The sequence below is a fragment of the Schistocerca cancellata genome, chromosome 2, assembly GCF_023864275.1.
Source record: "Schistocerca cancellata isolate TAMUIC-IGC-003103 chromosome 2, iqSchCanc2.1, whole genome shotgun sequence".
NCBI classification, from domain to species: domain Eukaryota; kingdom Metazoa; phylum Arthropoda; class Insecta; order Orthoptera; family Acrididae; genus Schistocerca; species Schistocerca cancellata.
In genome coordinates, this window is record NC_064627.1 from 268135608 (window position 1) to 268153629 (window position 18022).

The 18022-nt window shown below is 43.6% G+C and overlaps 2 protein-coding genes across 2 annotated transcripts in view; both read right to left on the reverse strand.

Annotated features, from left to right (window-relative positions):
- Positions 1 to 18022, reverse strand: part of LOC126161610 (allergen Cr-PI-like) — a 158677-nt gene that overhangs the window by 30738 nt on the left and 109917 nt on the right. The gene's annotated exons all lie outside the window — the stretch shown is intronic.
- On the reverse strand, positions 3698 to 12045 carry LOC126161611 (uncharacterized). Its single transcript, XM_049917565.1, has 2 exons — positions 11804 to 12045; positions 3698 to 4576 (listed from the first exon to the last, which is right to left on the reverse strand). The coding sequence occupies exons 1-2, from the start codon at positions 11979 to 11981 to the stop codon at positions 4062 to 4064; spliced, it is 693 nt and encodes a 230-aa protein (XP_049773522.1). The 5' UTR covers positions 11982 to 12045; the 3' UTR covers positions 3698 to 4061.

The following is an 18022-nucleotide window of genomic DNA, read 5'->3' on the forward strand; positions in this document are numbered from 1 at the left end:
TGGAATCACATAAATTCGGATATAAAAATATTGCATTTTAATGTAAGTACTATCTCAGGACTGAAAAAATGTTATCAGTTAAGAATCTTTGGAATGTAAACAACTTAATCTGAAATTGTGAAGTGATTGTTTTGTGTTTAGTCTTGAGTTCTGTATGGCAGACAAGTACATATTCCGTAAAACTGTAAGTAAAAATATCACTGAGATTATTTAAACATACGACTCAGTTAAGGTGCACACATCAAGATCATTCGTTCTCAACAGGGATAAGTTTCAGTGCATAATCCCATTGCCACACTCGGCAAATAGACATCATTTCATTCCACAGGAATCTGTATGTGCCACGCACCAGCTAATCGATCTTTGGAGGTTAGCCTCGATATAGCATCAGGCTGGAATATCTGTACGGATGGCCGGCCGCTAGAGCTCAGGAAAGTTGGCAGAAAAAGGACATTTTAAATCAGGTTGTGCGGGCTGACTGGAGGCAGTTGGAGTTGGATCGGGGTTAGGCTGTGAGTGTAAACAGCTGAGGTGGCATGTGAGCTCTAGTGCAATACCGTGGCAGTGGATGTTCATATACTGACGGAAAAAAATCCCGACACCAATAAGGAAGTTGTGCAACATTAGCGAAAGGTGGTAGGATTGTTTCTCTATCTGAAAGATGATATTTGTTTAAATTTCACACTAGTCGCATAAGAGTGGCGCTAACAGCGTCACTATGAGGACGCAAATCTTCTTCTTCCCTCCGTCCGAACAGGCCTCGTAAGGCACAACGGTACCGACCGACCACCGTGTCCTCGTCATCTCACAGGCGTCATGGATGCGGACACGGAGGAGCATGTGGTTAGCACACCGCTCTCCCGACCGTTGTCAGGTTTCCTGACCGGAGCCATTACTTCTGTCAGGTAGCTCCTCAATTTGCCACACAACGGGTGAGTGCACCCAGCTTGCCAGAAGCGGTCGGCAGACACGATGGTGATCCATCCAAGTGCTAGCCTAGCCCGACAGCGCTTAACTTCTGTGATCCGATCGGAACCGGTGTTACCACTGTGGCATGGCCTTTGGCAGGATGCAGATTGGGTTGGCTTTAAATACTCAGTGTAACGGTCGTGAGCGTTAGATACTTTTTATACTGGATGTGGAGAGTTGATGTTAGTGAATAATGAAATTACAATGAAATCAATATCCTTAGCTGCATACAGGCGTTGATATAAGTCAATGGGGACAGTTGAAAATGTGTGCCCCGACCAGGACTCGAACCCGGGATCTCCTGCTTACATGGCTTACGCTCTATCCGTCTGAGCCAACGAGGACACAGAGGACAGTGCGACTGCAGGGACTATCTCTAGCACGCCTCCCGTGAGACCCACATTCCCAACTTATTGTCCCGCACTATATTCATAGTGCCCCTGCTCATTATACTCATTACTCGAAAGAATAGATACTATATATATGCACTCCTGGAAATGGAAAAAAGAACACATTGACACCGGTGTGTCAGACCCACCATACTTGCTCCGGACACTGCGAGAGGGCTGTACAAGCAATGATCACACGCACGGCACAGTGGACACACCAGTAACCGCGGTGTTGGCCGTCGAATGGCGCTAGCTGCGCAGCATTTGTGCACCGCCGCCGTCAGTGTCAGCCAGTTTGCCGTGGCATACGGAGCTCCATCGCAGTCTTTAACACTGGTAGCATGCCGCGACAGCGTGGACGTGAACCGTATGTGCAGTTGACGGACTTTGAGCGAGGGCGTATAGTGGGCATGCGGGAGGCCGGGTGGACGTACCGCCGAATTGCTCAACACGTGGGGCGTGAGGTCTCCACAGTACATCGATGTTGTCGCCAGTGGTCGACGGAAGGTGCACGTGCCCGTCGACCTGGGACCGGACCGCAGCGACGCACGGATGCACGCCAAGACCGTAGGATCCTACGCAGTGCCGTAGGGGACCGCACCGCCACTTCCCAGCAAATTAGGGACACTGTTGCTCCTGGGGTATCGGCGAGGACCATTCGCAACCGTCTCCATGAAGCTGGGCTACGGTCCCGCACACCGTTAGGCCGTCTTCCGCTCACGCCCCAACATCGTGCAGCCCGCCTCCAGTGGTGTCGCGACAGGCGTGAATGGAGGGACGAATGGAGACGTGTCGTCTTCAGCGATGAGAGTCGCTTCTGCCTTGGTGCCAATGATGGTCGTATGCGTGTTTGGCGCCGTGCAGGTGAGCGCCACAATCAGGACTGCATACGACCGAGGCACACAGGGCCAACACCCGGCATCATGGTGTGGGGAGCGATCTCCTACACTGGCCGTACACCACTGGTGATCGTCGAGGGGACACTGAATAGTGCACGGTACATCCAAACCGTCATCGAACCCATCGTTCTACCATTCCTAGACCGGCAAGGGAACTTGCTGTTCCAACAGGACAATGCACGTCCGCATGTATCCCGTGCCACCCAACGTGCTCTAGAAGGTGTAAGTCAACTACCCTGGCCAGCAAGATCTCCGGATCTGTCCCCCATTGAGCATGTTTGGGACTGGATGAAGCGTCGTCTCACGCGGTCTGCACGTCCAGCACGAACGCTGGTCCAACTGAGGCGCCAGGTGGAAATGGCATGGCAAACCGTTCCACAGGACTACATCCAGCATCTCTACGATCGTCTCCATGGGAGAATAGCAGCCTGCATTACTGCGAAAGGTGGATATACACTGTACTAGTGCCGACATTGTGCATGCTCTGTTGCCTGTGTCTATGTGCCTGTGGTTCTGTCAGTGTGATCATGTGATGTATCTGACCCCAGGAATGTGTCAATAAAGTTTCCCCTTCCTGGGACAATGAATTCACGGTGTTCTTATTTCAATTTCCAGGAGTATATATATATATATATATATATATATATATATATATATATATATATATATATATATATATATATATAACTTTCAGGAAACATTCCTCACACACAAAGAAAGTAAATATGTTATGTGGACATGTGTCCGGAAACGCTTACTTTCCATGTTAGAGCTCATTTTATTACTTCTCTTTAAATCACATTAATCATGAAATGGAAACACACAGCAACAGAACGAACCAGCGTCACTTCAAACACGTTGTTATGTCCTGCGTTAGCGAGGATACATGCATCCACCCTCCGTCGCATGGAATCCCTGATGCGCTGGTGCAGCCCTAGAGAATAGCGTATTGAGGTCAGGAGAGCGTGGAGGCCATGGAATTGGTCCGCCTCTACCAATCCATCGGTCACCGAATCTGTTGTTGAGGAGCGTACGAACACTTCGACTGAAATGTGCAGGAGCTCCATCGTGCATGAACCACATGTTGTGTCGTACTTGTAAAGGCACATGTTCTAGCAGGACAGGTAGAGTATCCCGTATGAAATCATGAAAACGTGCTCCACTCTGCGTAGGTGGAAGAACATGGGGCCCAATCAAGACATCACCAACAATGCCTGTCCAAACGTTCACAGAAAATCTGTGTTGATGACGTGATTGCACAATTGCGTGCGGATTCTCGTCAGCCCACACATGTTGATTGTGCAAATTTACAATTTGATCACGTTGGAGTACATACTGACGAAACTAAAATGAGCTCTAACATGGAAATTAAGCGTTTCCGGACACATATGAGGAAAAGTATTATACTACAAGAAAAATTAATCATATCCTTAAGCTCAGTTTTTGGATTTTAATGTTATCATTCAGGATATTTTCAAACTTTCACTAAAGACAAAGTACAGAATCATGGAAGTATACCATCAGAACAATTAACTTACTGTGTTTTCCATTTACGCAAAATTAAATCACATTTATGCTACAAAACGGCTATTCCCACGAGAAATGGCATAAAATTCGATAAATCCAGTTCCAAAAAGGAGCTACTTGCGGTAGTTGATGGTGGTGTAGATGGCCGCGTCGATTCAGCTTCTGGGCTTATCAGCCCTGATAAATTCATGCCGCTAGGTAATGTGTATAAGTGAAATAAGCTGGATTTTGCCACTCTTTGCAGTTCCTAAGTTGCATAAACTGCAACGGTAAACTTTTAACTAGATTCACTTCTTTTTCTCTTGATGTTTTGTAACACGCTTAAAACTTCAGACTGAAATTTCAAAGTTTCATTGTCGTCAAGTAAGGACAAGGATGGCAGAAGACTGTTGAAGAACGCCATATGCCGGCAGCCACAGTGTTCTCTACACGGCTGATTGTCCGAAAACGTCATTTCCACATCAGACTCAATCTTAATATCACTCTTTCTTTTCCTTTGTGTAGTATAATTATTTATGATTTCAGGTTTTGGAATATATTCATGAATTTTTTCGTATTGTGCAGTTTTGCTTGCTTCATTCGTCACATTTGTTGGTGTAGATTCTTGCGGAAAATAGCTGTCTTGAGAGACGGATGTCTCAATAACCTTGTTCAAAAATAACATCTGCTCGTGGTACAAATAAAGCCTCGACGGCCTGGCGGGAAATGTCGATGATTTTTGTTCATGACGTTTCTTAACAGATTTCATCCACGAGTCTCTGGTTTGTGACCATTTCTTCAAAGCCAATTTGCCTGTAATAGAAAGTAAAGAGCTTTTCACAACATTGCTGGTCTTTAGCATCCAAAATTTCTCTAAAGATCTTAATTATTATTATCAAGTTTATATCTTAACTATTAGAAACTTTGAAATAGAAGGAACGGGAATGGTTCTAGGGAGTAACGTGCCTATAGATTTCACTCGTTTGCCAAATGCACTTGAGGAATAGGAGAAGATAATTGATTCGTTTTGGACAACAGCAAATTTTTGCCGTTGTGTAGTGGCAGTTCAGAGTAAGTGCGTGCGAGTTAGAAAACCCGTGAACAGAGGCTCTATGAACTTTAACTATAAGGGAGTACTTTTCAATTATTTCTGAATACTGCATCATATATGTATGTGTCTATTCTTAAGGGAATCGAGTGCGATTCTTCAGAGTTTAAAGCTACACTGTACTGGAAGAGTAAACAGACCGATAGTATCACACTTTGACATGTATATATAAGACTAGGCTGTTCCCTTTGCGCTTGTAGGCGATGAAATTTTACACTAACGCTACACGATCTGTTGAGCGCACAGACAAAAATGAACAAGTATTCGGTTGCGATCTCACAACAGAGGGAAGGTACGTAGAGAGGGCATTTAATATTTTAGCAAACGAACAGAGTTTTTTTGTCGGAGTGCTATTTGGATCGTAAAAGCTTGTACCATACTGGATTATGTAGCCAGTTAAAAATCCATGTTCAGTATTGGGAACACTCGCCCAGATATAATATCTAATAATATGCCAAGGTAACCGTCAGGTGACGAACCATATTCGTAGTTGCAAACTGCTCCAAAACGTCTTCCGATGACTATTTCACACCCAAAAGCGGTTTAGTTGCTTGACAAGATGAAGACCTAGCACACTGTTTATTGCACGAAGGAATAAGTTCGTATAGAAACACATGGTATGATTTTGAAACAGTTGAAAATTCATGTGTGCTTTACCTTTTCAGGTTGCAGTGAAAGCTACGTTTCGTGGATCACTATTAAATGCAAAGACAAAATCGACGCTCACGGCCTGAATGCTGGTTTGAACATCACTGTTGTTTGGTAGTAACGGTCCTACTGGAGGTGATACCCTTTTGCCATCCTCCGACTTTTTAGTTGATTTACCCAGACAGTTTAAAGTGGACTCTGAAGTACAACACTGACTGTCATTTTCCACATTAAGAAAACTATGCAAGAGGTGAAATAGACAATAATCGAGAGAAATAAAACCTAGGACTGACCGAAGAGTGCGCCTAGTAATTTCCTCTTTGTGATCTGACACCTGCTTAGTTACCAAAGACTAACGAATGAAACAAAACGAATGTACTTACACTGATGAGCCAAAACGTTATGACCACTTGTTTAATAGCTTGTTTGTCCGTCTTTGGAACGAATTACATCACTGATTCTGCGTGTCAGGGATCAGACAGTTTGTTGGTAGGTTTGTGGAGGTATGTGGCATTAGATATCTCGCTCAAGTGATGTAATTCGCGTAAATAATGGGCTCCTGATTGGCGTACGCGATGATGGCGTCCTGTAGTAGCCCAGATGGATTCCATAGGACTTACATCAGGGGAATTTGGTCGCCGAGATATCAACGTGTGTTCCCTATAATGTTCCTTAAGGGGAGGTTTACTATCTTTTGGTTTAAAAAATAGATTTTTTTAAAATTGCATTTTTGGATCCATAAAAGTGCTTAGAATCCACCCCTGCAACGGTTTTTCCGTATACGGAACGGAAATGTTTGTTATTCGCGGTTGAACAAAAAAATGCACCTGCCTGAAATCGGCCCTTTTCACGTACCAGTTTTTTTCTTTCGGAGGACGAGCTATTGCACCGGTGCTTGGGAGGAGACACACAAAATTCAAATGCAAGTTTGAGCGCGTGTGTTTGGAAGTTAGCCCCCAAGCATTTGCATTCTGGTGCGAAGACTGAGGAGATTGCGACTTGCCTGGCAGTGAGCAGCTTCAACGTAGGGTATTCAGCAATTCTGAAGACCATGACAACGATGGACGTCACCCTGGGATTCTATTCGACGCAGTTCGCCAAGTATTCGGACGACCACCGGATTCAAGTGACAGAACACCTCTTGTCACCGGCCGTACGAGCGGCTCTGGAGCAGCGCAGGATGGCCCAGATCGAGCAGAACGCCTTGTATGAGGAAGTGGAAGGACTAGTTTATGGATCCGGAATAGTAGATTCAACGTACGTTGCATAATATTGCATTTATATGCAGTCAAAACTTCAGACGCGTTTTTCTCGAAATGACTTTTTTTTTATCGCTCGCTATGGTAACTTCAAATCTACTGAACCGATTGGCATGATTCTTTGTTTCCGACGAAGCTAACTAAATTGTATAGGCGTTGTACCACTTTTATTCCGATCCATCAACTATAAATATTTTTACTTGGCCGACGAAGTCGAAAAATCGATGAAAAAAACCTATTTTCTTTCAAATGGCCGCCATTTTGTTTCCTATGGTCCAAATAACTTAAGCGAGGTACAACTCCTGAAGAATCTTATACATTTCGCTAACGTCAACTCAATTTTGATTTCAGACGAGCCGGCTGACCTGAAACATACCGCGCTTGGAGGTCTACATTGAAATTTTGTTTCGTTCCGACGGCACTTCCGCCTTTGCTCCTCGACATTTCCGGTCGAAAAATTTCCAGTTTGTAGAGGAAATATCAATAAACATTTTGACCAAAATTGACATTGATATCTATAACATATCCCGAGAAAAAATTCTCAAAGAGCATGCTTTTTTCGGGCCGAAGATAGTAAACCTCCCCTTAATGCTCCTCAAACCACTGTTGCACGGCTCTGCTCGGAGACAGGGATAAATATACTGCTGAAAGATGACATCGCCGTCGGGGAAGACGTCAAGCATGAAGGGATGCACGTTGTTCGTAGCTGTCAGCAGGTCTTCGACTACAACCGCAGGTCCCATACACGCGCAGCAACTGTTCCCAACAACCTGCGTCCGTGGCGCTCTGCACGTTCCGAGCCGCCATTGACCACGATGACGGCGTTTGTGGAGACGATCATCGACCTAACGTAGCAAAAATGTGATTCATCCGAAGAGCCGACACGTTTCCATTGATCGACGGTCAAATCCCGATGGTCCCACGCCCACTGCAATCGTGGGTCAACATTTGAACATTCAGGGGTGGTCTGCTGCGGAGCTCCATGTTCAACAATGTACGATGATCGGTGTGCTCCGAAACACTAGCATTGTGCTCTTTCGGCAGAGATGCCATAGATCACCATCTATCCCAAATTTACATAGTAGACGAGTCTCCTAGCCCCACGTTCTGTGAAGACTCGTACACGTCCAACCATTCAGCGCCTAGTGGTAGTTTCACTGTCATTCTACTTTTCTCTACATATACATCTACATTTACATCTACATACATACTCCGCAGTCCACCATACGGTGTGTGGCGGAGGGTACCTCGTACCACAACTAGTATCTTCTCTCCCTGTTCCACTCCCAAACAGAACGAGGGAAAAATGACTGCCTATATGCCTCTGTACGACCTCTAATCTCTCTTGTCTTACCTTTGTGGTCTTTCCACAAAATATAATTTAGTGGCAGTAAAATTGTACTGCAGTCAGCCTCAAATGCTGGTTCTCTAAATTTCCTCAGTAGCGATTCACGAAAAGAACGCCTCCTTTCCTCTAGAGACTCCCGCCCGAGTTCCTGAAGCATTTCCGTAACACTCGCGTGATGATAAAACCTACCAGTAACAAATCTAGCAGCCCGCCTCTGAATTGCTTCTATGTCCTCCCTCAATCCGACCTGATAGGGATCCCAAACGCTTGAGCAGTACTCAAGAATTCGTCGTACTAGTGTTTTATAAGCGGTCTCCTTTACAGATGAACCACATCTTCCCAAAATTCTACCAATGAACCGAAGACGACTATCCGCCTTCCCCACAACTGCCATTACATGCTTGTCTCACTTCATATCGCTCTGCAATGTTACGCCCAAATATTTAATCGACGTGACTGTGTCAAGCGCTACACTACTAATGGAGTATTCAAACATTACGGGATTCTTTTTCCTATTAATCTGCATTAATTTACATTTATCCACATTCAGAGTTAGCTGCCATTCTTTACACCAATCACAAATCCTGTCCAATTCATCTTGTATCCTCCGTAGATACTCATGACAGAAGCACATGAAAATTCGACCAGATTCACCGTTTTCGAGATACTCGTTCACAGGTTCTGCGTAATAATAATCAGCTCTTTGTCAAAGTCGATTATCTCAATAAATTTCCCCATTTGCAGCTCATATCTTCGCTAGGATGATCCGAGTCTGTGTCGGCTCCGCTTGCATACTTTTGTTACGGCGTCACTGGCCCGCAAAGCCACCAGGCGGCATCCGACGTCGCGGTGGGCAGTGTTCATAATATTTTGGCTGATCGGTGCATGTTGACATATTGCTCGGTGGCAAATTGCCTGGCTCTGGATACAAAGTACTCTAGACATTCTCGCGATTTTCATTTGTCACATAGTATGTCACTCATTCATTTTGGGCAGTGGTTGTTAACTTAAAGAATGCTGGGTTGCGTCATAGTACGGCGTCAACGTTAAACTGTTGGTCAGCCTATAGCTGGCTGAGTAAAACAGTTAAAAATGTCAGAGGGGCAACATAGACATACATATATGATACAGTGTAGTGCCAAGAAAATTAAGGATCTGTTAGATGACGCACAGTTTGGCTGTAGGAATGGTAAAGAAAACATAGAGAAAATTTGAATTTGCAGCTGATAATGGAAGCAAGACTTAAGAAATATCAAGACACGCTCATGGCATTTCTTGACCTAGACACAACGTTCGACCAAGTAAAAGGGTGTAAGACATTCGAAATTCTCAGGAAGATAGATGTAAGCGTAAGGAAATATGTGTAAAGTGCAATATGTACAAGAATCAAGAGGGAACAATAAGAATGAAAGACCAACATCGAAGTGGTCGGATATAAAAGGTTATAAGACAGGGAAATAATCTTTCGACATTACTGTTAGATCAAACGAGCAATGACGGAAATAGAAGGAAAGTTCGGCAGTGGGATAAAAATTCAGGGTGAAAGGATATCAACGATAAGATTCACTGATGACACTGCTATCCTCAATGAAAATAAAGGATTACAGGATTTGTCGAATGGACTGAGCATTCTAATGAACACGCAGTATGGATTGAGAGTAAACAAAAGAGAGACGAAAGTAACGGGAAGTAGCATAAATGAAATTAGTGTAAAACTTTGCATCAGAACCCGCAACCACGAAGAAAACGAACCGAAGGAATTCTGCTGCCTTTAATCAGAGTAACACGTGGCGGACGAAGCAAGGAGAACATAAGAAGTTCACTAGCACAGACAAAGGAAGATTCAAGTACTCTATTAGTTCAAAAATTGGCCTTACTGTAAGGAATACATTTCTGAAAATGTACGTTTGGAGCACAGCACTGTGTGGTAGTGAAACATGGATTGTAGGAAAGCCGGAAAAGGGGACAATCGCAATGTTTGTGATATAGTGCTGCAGAAGAATGTTGAAAATTAGGTGGACTGATAAGGTGAGAAATGAGAAGGTAATTTCCAAGAATGATTGCCTATCGAAGTCGCAAACGATGCAAATCGAACTTGCGATTGTAAATCGATCATGCGACTCTGGTGGCGGGCGTTATGAGTATGTTTACGGTGGTCACGACTGCAACGACAAAAGAAGAGCGTTACAAAAATACTCGTCATTACAAAGGAGACGACTTACCTTACTTGTCGTCGGTGTTGTTGTCATGTGAAAGTCTATGTGATGTGTACGCTACGGGAACAATTCCTTTTTTGCCATAGCCTGGATAAACTCTGCCATTATTAGGCAAGAATATGGGTAGACTGCCACTTGCATAACTTTTCCCTGCAAACGCAACTTGATGATATAGAGGTACTGAAACAGGTATAGTTCGTCTCTTTGTCCTGGACGCCCTTCTCTTTTAATGGAAGACTTCACAGGTTTCCATAGCCGCTCGATGTTCTGCGTGTGCACACTGGGGTCATCCGAAGACACAAACTTCACAGAGTGATTCACTATTCCATCGAATACCCAAATATGATCGATTTCACTCTTTGAAGGTCGTCCTCTCTGATTCTTCCTTCTTGCTATGTGGGATTCGTCCACTTCAACAACTTTACTCGGTCCACCAACAGGTACACTGTCGTTCGTCACTACCACATAACACACTTCTCTGCAAAACTCGAAATAGTCGCACACGGTAGCAGCAGATAAGTCAATTTCCGATGCTGTTACTTGCAAGGTTCAGTCTCGAATCCAGCAAGATAGAAGAAATACGCTGGTCTGAATGGATAATTTGGAAGAGTCGAACCATGTATTCTTTCTGATACTTGTTCGTTTTCCGCACTGTCCGCAATGAAATTGTAACGGTATTTCAGGATCGAAACTCTTCTTACAAAGTTTTACACACTTCGCAACACCACAGTATACACAGTCCCTCCTTTCGTCGTCCGGTAGTACTCCATATTTGCGCCAAAAAGTGAAACAATTTTCTACGCTGGAGAAGCATGGAATTAGATTTTTCCATGTGAGAGAATCCACCGAAGCAACGCCTAGAACACCAGACATCCCACTCACTACCGACAGAAATCGTCTGGGTTTCCTTAGCGACTCACAAATAATTCGTGGAAGTATGTAACTTAGAGCAACTAAGGGAACGAAGAAAAACAGACAAAAATGACGATCACAAATAATTGATCATAACTCCCGCCACCAGTCGCATGATCGATTTACAATTGCACGTTCGATATGTATCGTTTGGACCCCGCGACTTCGATAGGCAATCATTCCTGGAAATTACCAATGAGGAGGTTCTCCGCAAAATCGGGAAACGCTGACTAGACGAAGTGAGAGGAGTACAGGACATTTCTTGAGACATCAAGGCGTAACTTCCACGGTACTCGATGGAGCTGTAGTGGCAAAAAATTGTAGAATACAGAGATTGGAGTATATCCAACAAATAATTAAGGACGATGTTTGTAAGTGCTACCCCGAGATAAAGAGGTAGACACAGAAGAGGAATTCGTGGCGGAGCTGCATCAAACCGTTCCCAAGGCTGATGACTCGTAACAAATAAAATAGTACTGACAGATTCGAGATAACAAATTTCACAACATAGATGGCTGTCTGATGTCACAGAACATAAAATGGACTTACCGAATTCCTGCCGCTGCTTCTGTCCAAGTTGCTCAAAATCCTCCCTCAGAGCCGCACATACTTCCCTCCACGCCGCATCCTTCAGCTTGCGGTCCTTGTAAGCGTAGAGAGTCTTGTCCCATATGACAGGTCTCTGCTGCACGAGCGCTATCAGCTGCTGCGTGTTTATTTCGTCCATGCCCGCCCGCTGCACACGGCACCGCAGACAGACGCCGTGTCGGTCGTCATACGGCGGAAAAGCCGAGTCGATCTGCGCCGCTCAGCGCCGCCTGCAAACGCTGCCTAGCAACCAACGGCGGCGCCGCCGGCGCCTGGCACGGCGATTTCGCCGGCTCGCTGCCGCTGCCGCTGCCGCCTGTACTGCGTCACGACCGTGTAGGTATAACAAGGGGCGCGGGCACAAACTACACTGTACGTTGCCTTGACGCCGGAGCCGCCTTGTGAAACTCACCAAAACATTACCAGACTACTGTTTACGATTTAGTCTTGTGCACGCAACAGAAAATATAACAGAGCTTTCGTGGCGACACAGCGTCAGAAAGGCATTTTCAGACATTTTTCTGGTCTGAAATGTGTATTTGACTCAGTTCGCTTCGTTAATGTAACTTCCTATTTGTTATACGTTTCGAATAACCAAGTGGGGAAGTACCAGGTGATCAAAAAGTCAGTATAAATTTGAAAACTGGATAAATCACGGAATAATGTAGATAGAGAGGTACAAATTGACGCACATGCTTGGAATGACATGGGGTTTTATTAGAACCAAAAAAATACAAACGTTCAAAAAATGTCCGTCAGATGGCGCTTCATCTGATGAGAATAGCAATAATTAGCATAACAAAGTAAGACAAAGCAAAGATGATGTTCTTTACAGGAAATGCTCAATATGCCCACCATCATTCCTTAACAATAGCTGTAGTCGAGAAATAATGTTGTGAACAGCACTGTAAAGCATGTCCGGAGTTATGGTGAGACATTGGCGTCGGATGTTGTCTTTCAGCATCCCTAGAGATGTCGGTCGTTGACGATACACTTGCGACTTCAGGTAACCCCAAAGCCAATAATCGCACGGACTGTCTGGGGACCTGGGAGGTCAAGCATGATGAAAGTGGCGGCTGAGCACACGGTCATCACCAAACGGCGAGCGCAAGAGATCTTTCACGCGGCAAGCAATATGGGTTTTTTTTGGTTCTAATAAAACCCCATGTCACTCCAAGCATGTGTGTCAATTTTTACCTCTCTATCTGCATTATTCCATAGTTTATTAAGTTTTCAAATTTATACTGATTTTTTGATCACCTGGTACATAACATGAATGGCTGTTTTCGTAATCCAACATCATATATATCTTTTTCAGTAGTGTTTTCTTGACGGTACGCCACATCCCCCGTATTACTTAAGCAAAATTAATGATTGAGACATCTTTTGCCAGATTTTGTTCACCATCAATGACAACAAAATTCAAATAGCTAATGCTATTAGATTCGCCAAAAAACTTTATTTTGAATACATTTTTATAAAATCAAAGCAGAAGGTACCATCTATTGCTTCAGATGGCTCAGCACTGTGGGACTTAACATCTGAGGTCATCAGTCCCCTAGAACTTAGAACTACTTAAACCTACCTAACCTAAGGACATCACACACTTCCATGCTCGAGGCAGGATTCGAACCTGCGGCTGTAGCGGTCGCGCGGTTCCAGACTGAAGCGCCTAGAACCGCTCGGCCACACCGGCCGGCGTACCATCTATTAACAATTTAACTTACATGCATGACAGCTGTTGCAGCTTTTTTTATTCTTTACGCAAGTGTATGTAGTCTCACATGCGACTTCGATCATACATGTCGACGTAGAGAATTTAGAAGACGCCCTCTACCCACAAACTAATTTTCTGTTATATACGACAGCGATTGGAGTTGTTTACTTTCTTTAATCATGCGTTGTGCACTGCGCGAATAAACTAAATTACATCAACGTTCATCATCACAGGTAAGTGCCGTTTACTTTTATAACTTGAGGTGAGTGCATCAGCACAGCTAAATTCGTTGACTCCGATAAAACTGTGCTCATACCCCATATTGACTTTCTAGTCCAACCTTGCCTTTCAAAATGAGAAGAAAACAATTCCCAATAAAAGAAGCCTTCGCTATGACCATTAATAAAGCGCAAGGTCTGACACATCAAAGGGCAGGATCGAATTTACCAGAACCTTTTTTTCCATGGACAATCATACGTGACTTTTTCACGAGTTCACACATTCAGTGATGTTTGTTTATCCTAAAGACATATACAGCCAAAAAGTAAATGATGGTCACATTATAACTGCTAACGTAGTTTCCAAAGAAGTTTTGTAAAGTAAAGAAGCTATAACAATAGTTTTTTTCTGACAAAGACAATATCTGCTTTTTGTATGTTTTACAATTAACCATGTTGTATATAACGATGCCGATTTTTTTACTGTGAGACTGATATTTTATGTAAACTGAAGATGGAGATGGGGAGAAAGGAAATGAAAGGGAAGGAACTAACGGTATCACTTGCACTAGGACTTTATGCTGAAGCACCGACGAGGAGTGAAAACGCATGCAGGAAGGGGACTCGAATCCGTGACCTCCTGCTTGCTAGGCTGTTCCGTTAACCACTGCGCCACCTGCACACAATGTTTATCGCATTTGCGCAGACTGTCTAAGAACGCTGTCGAGCAGACCCATATACCCACCCAGCGCCACCTATACACAGGTCGAATCCACATCCTCCACGCTCGCTAATTTTAGATTCCTGCTGGAGACTGAACGGTAATGCGCATCCGCACTGAGGACTGTGGATTCATGCCCAACGAGGCGGATCAGCTATATGAATGCGTGGTGGTTCTTTAGGACATATCTGAAAGAACAGACGCCATGCATTGGTACAAAAGACAAATATTTGTTACTACCATTCAAAATATAATACCTTTTATTAATAAATACTTCTATTTACTTATTTCGCCATTACTATTTGCCTAACGGACATAGGGTGTTCCTTAGCTCTACAACGAATATACAGAGTATCGGAAGGCCTTGATGGTCTTTAAATTTTCCTGTAAGTCTTGATTTGATTTCAGAGTGCCTTGCAGTATTCTTCCGATTACCCTTTGGCATCCCTCTGATCAAAACCGAGTCAAATTGTTTTTCAGGCTTCTTTGCATAATTCGGAATGTTTGAGAAAACCTCATTAAAGCATATACAATGCTTCAGAAGACACCTTACAATTGATTACACTTGCTCTCTATTCCTTACTAACTTCTACATTTGTTTAGAAGCAGTAATTAATTCAACAATAACTCTAATAGAGGCAGTGGTGCTAGCCTATTAGCAGCAGCACCAATAGTAGCAGCAACAGTAGTAGTATAAGATAGTGCTTAATTTCTAAGATTTTAGGTGCCGGATCACATCTCTTCATCCATGTAAGTTTCAATTTTTGAAAACTTGTGATAAAACTAACAGTGAGAAATCATGTTTTACAAGATACTGTGCTGAAATTCAGGTTTTTCAAACATAATTTCTTATAATCAAAAACATAAAACCTCAAGATTTCATATAAACAACATGTGATACCGCGTCTGTCCCGAGAGCTGTGTCGCTTTGCTCCTCAGTTCTGCTCGCTACGTATTAGTACAACTCGATAGTCTTCGTGACTGTGGCGTCATGTTTTCAACTACTGCCAGCTGCAATGAGGGCCCAGTATTAATAAACAAAGCACTTAGCGATGAATGACGATGAAGATATTTTTGGCCCATCGTGTTCACGTCCAATTCCGACTTCCCAAAGAATTAGGAAAAACAAAACAGGATGTAACATGAGACACTGAGGTAGATGTTTAGTAAATACTATAAATTCAGTTCTGTGTTGCTTGGTGGATGACGGTTTTGGAGATGGGTTTCCATCTGCAGTTTATTTTTATCCTGTGTATCGAAAAACAATGTAGATTTTAGAGGGTTCCAAGAGAAAAACGAACTGTGTTTGGAAACCTGTGTCTGAAACCGTCATAAACCGAAACAGACAAAGCTTCGCATTCATAGCAGACAATGCGTTTCTATGCAGCCAGCTCCATCTTCTCCACTGACGATCGCGGCAATCCATCGCCATCACTGGATAACAAACAACACTGCGAGGCGTTCCACATACAATGCGACAGCGTAGAAGTCGCGTTTGCTGCAAAGGGGTGGTGGTCTAGAGGCAGGCACCGGCGCATGTAAGTTGGACGCTCTGTAGCGTCGTTGTATGGCGTTTCTGGTCACGGATTCTTTCCTTCATTTGTTGATCGAGTAACCTTGAACAACCCATCAAAGTTGTCGCACCAATTTTGGAGTACCTTGTATTAAAGAAAATATTGCTTCAACAAGTCCACTTAGGAATGAAATGCTACAAAACTCTTATATATATTAAATAACCATGTAAATGTGACTTTGATTCCCTAGTAGACAAACATCCCAGTAGGTCATCACTAAACCCATTCCTGTCCTACAAGTCTTTTGTAACACACAATTTTAGGACAGGAATGGGTTAAGTGATCACCTATTAGGATGAGGGTCTACTTGGGAATCAAAGTAAACAGTGAGTTCTTGTCATATTTACATGATTATTTAATAGTAGGTTCTTTTCTGTCTATATTTTGCATATTAAATGCCCAAGAGAATATGAAAAGTAGTTCACTGTTTACCCTACAATTATATATTACAAAATTCTTGTATACAAGAGTTTTGTATATACAGGGTGGTCCATTGATCGTGACAGGGCCAAATACCTCACGAAATAAGCGTCAAACGAAAAAACTGCAAAGAACGATACTTCACTAGCTTGAAGGGGGAAACCAGATGGCGCTATGGTTGGCCCGCTAGATGGCGCTGCCATAGGTCAAACGGATATCAACTGCGTTTTTTTAAATAGGAACCCCCAATTTTTATCACATATTCGTGTCGTACGTAAAGAAATATGAATGTTTTAGTTGGACCACTTTTTTCGCTTTGTGACAGATGGCGCTGTAATATTCACAAACATATGGCTCACGATTTTAGACGAACAGTTGGTAACAGGTAGGTTTTTTTAAATTAAGATACAGAACGTAGGTACGTTTGAACATTTTATTTCGGTTGTTCCAATGTGATACATGTGCCTTTGTGAACTTACCATTTCTGGGAACGCATGCTGTTACAGCGTGACTACCTGTAAATACCACATTAATGCAATAAATGCTCAAAATGATGTCCGTCAACCTCAATGCATTTGGCAATACGTGTAACGACTTTCCTCTCAACAGCGAGTAGTTCGCCTTCCGTAATGTTCGCAAATGCATTGACAATGCACTGACGCATGCTGTTAGGCGTTGTCGGTGGATCACGATAGAAAATATCATTCAACTTTGCCCACAGAAAGAAATCCGGGGACGTCAGATCCAGTGAGCGTGCTTCGACGACCAATCCACCTGTCATGAAATATGCTATTCAATACCGCTCCAAACGCATGCGAGCTATGTGCCGGACATCCATCATGTTGGAAGTACATTGCCATTCCGTCATGCAGTGAAACATATTGTAGTAACATCGGTAGAACATTACGTAGGAAACCAGCATACATTGCACCATTTATATTGCCATCGATAAAATGGGGGCCAATTATCCTTCCTCCCATAATGCTGCACCATACATTAACATGCCAAAGTCGCTGATGTTCCGCTTGTCGCAGCCATCGTGGATTTTTCGTTGCCCAGTAGTGCATATTATGCCGGTTTACGTTACCGCTGTTGGTGAATGACGCTTCGTCGCTAAATAGAACGCGTGCAAAAAATCTGTCATCGTCTCGTAATTTCTCTTGTGCCCAGTGGCAGAACTGTACACGACGTTCAAAGTCGTCGCCATGCAATTCCTGGTGCATAGAAATATGGTACGGGTGCATCGATGGTGATGTAGCATTCTCAACACCGACGTTTTTGAGATTCCCGATTCTCGCGCAATTTGTCTGCTACTGATGTCCGAATTAGCCGCGACAGCAGCTAAAACACCTACTAGGGCATCATCATTTGTTGCAGGTCGTGGTTGACGTTTCACATGTGGCTGAACACTTCCTGTTTCCATAAATAACGTAACTATCCGGAGAACGGTCCGGACGCATGGATGATGTCGTCCAGGATACCGAGGAGCATACATAGCACACGCTCGTTGGGCATTTTGTTCACAATAGT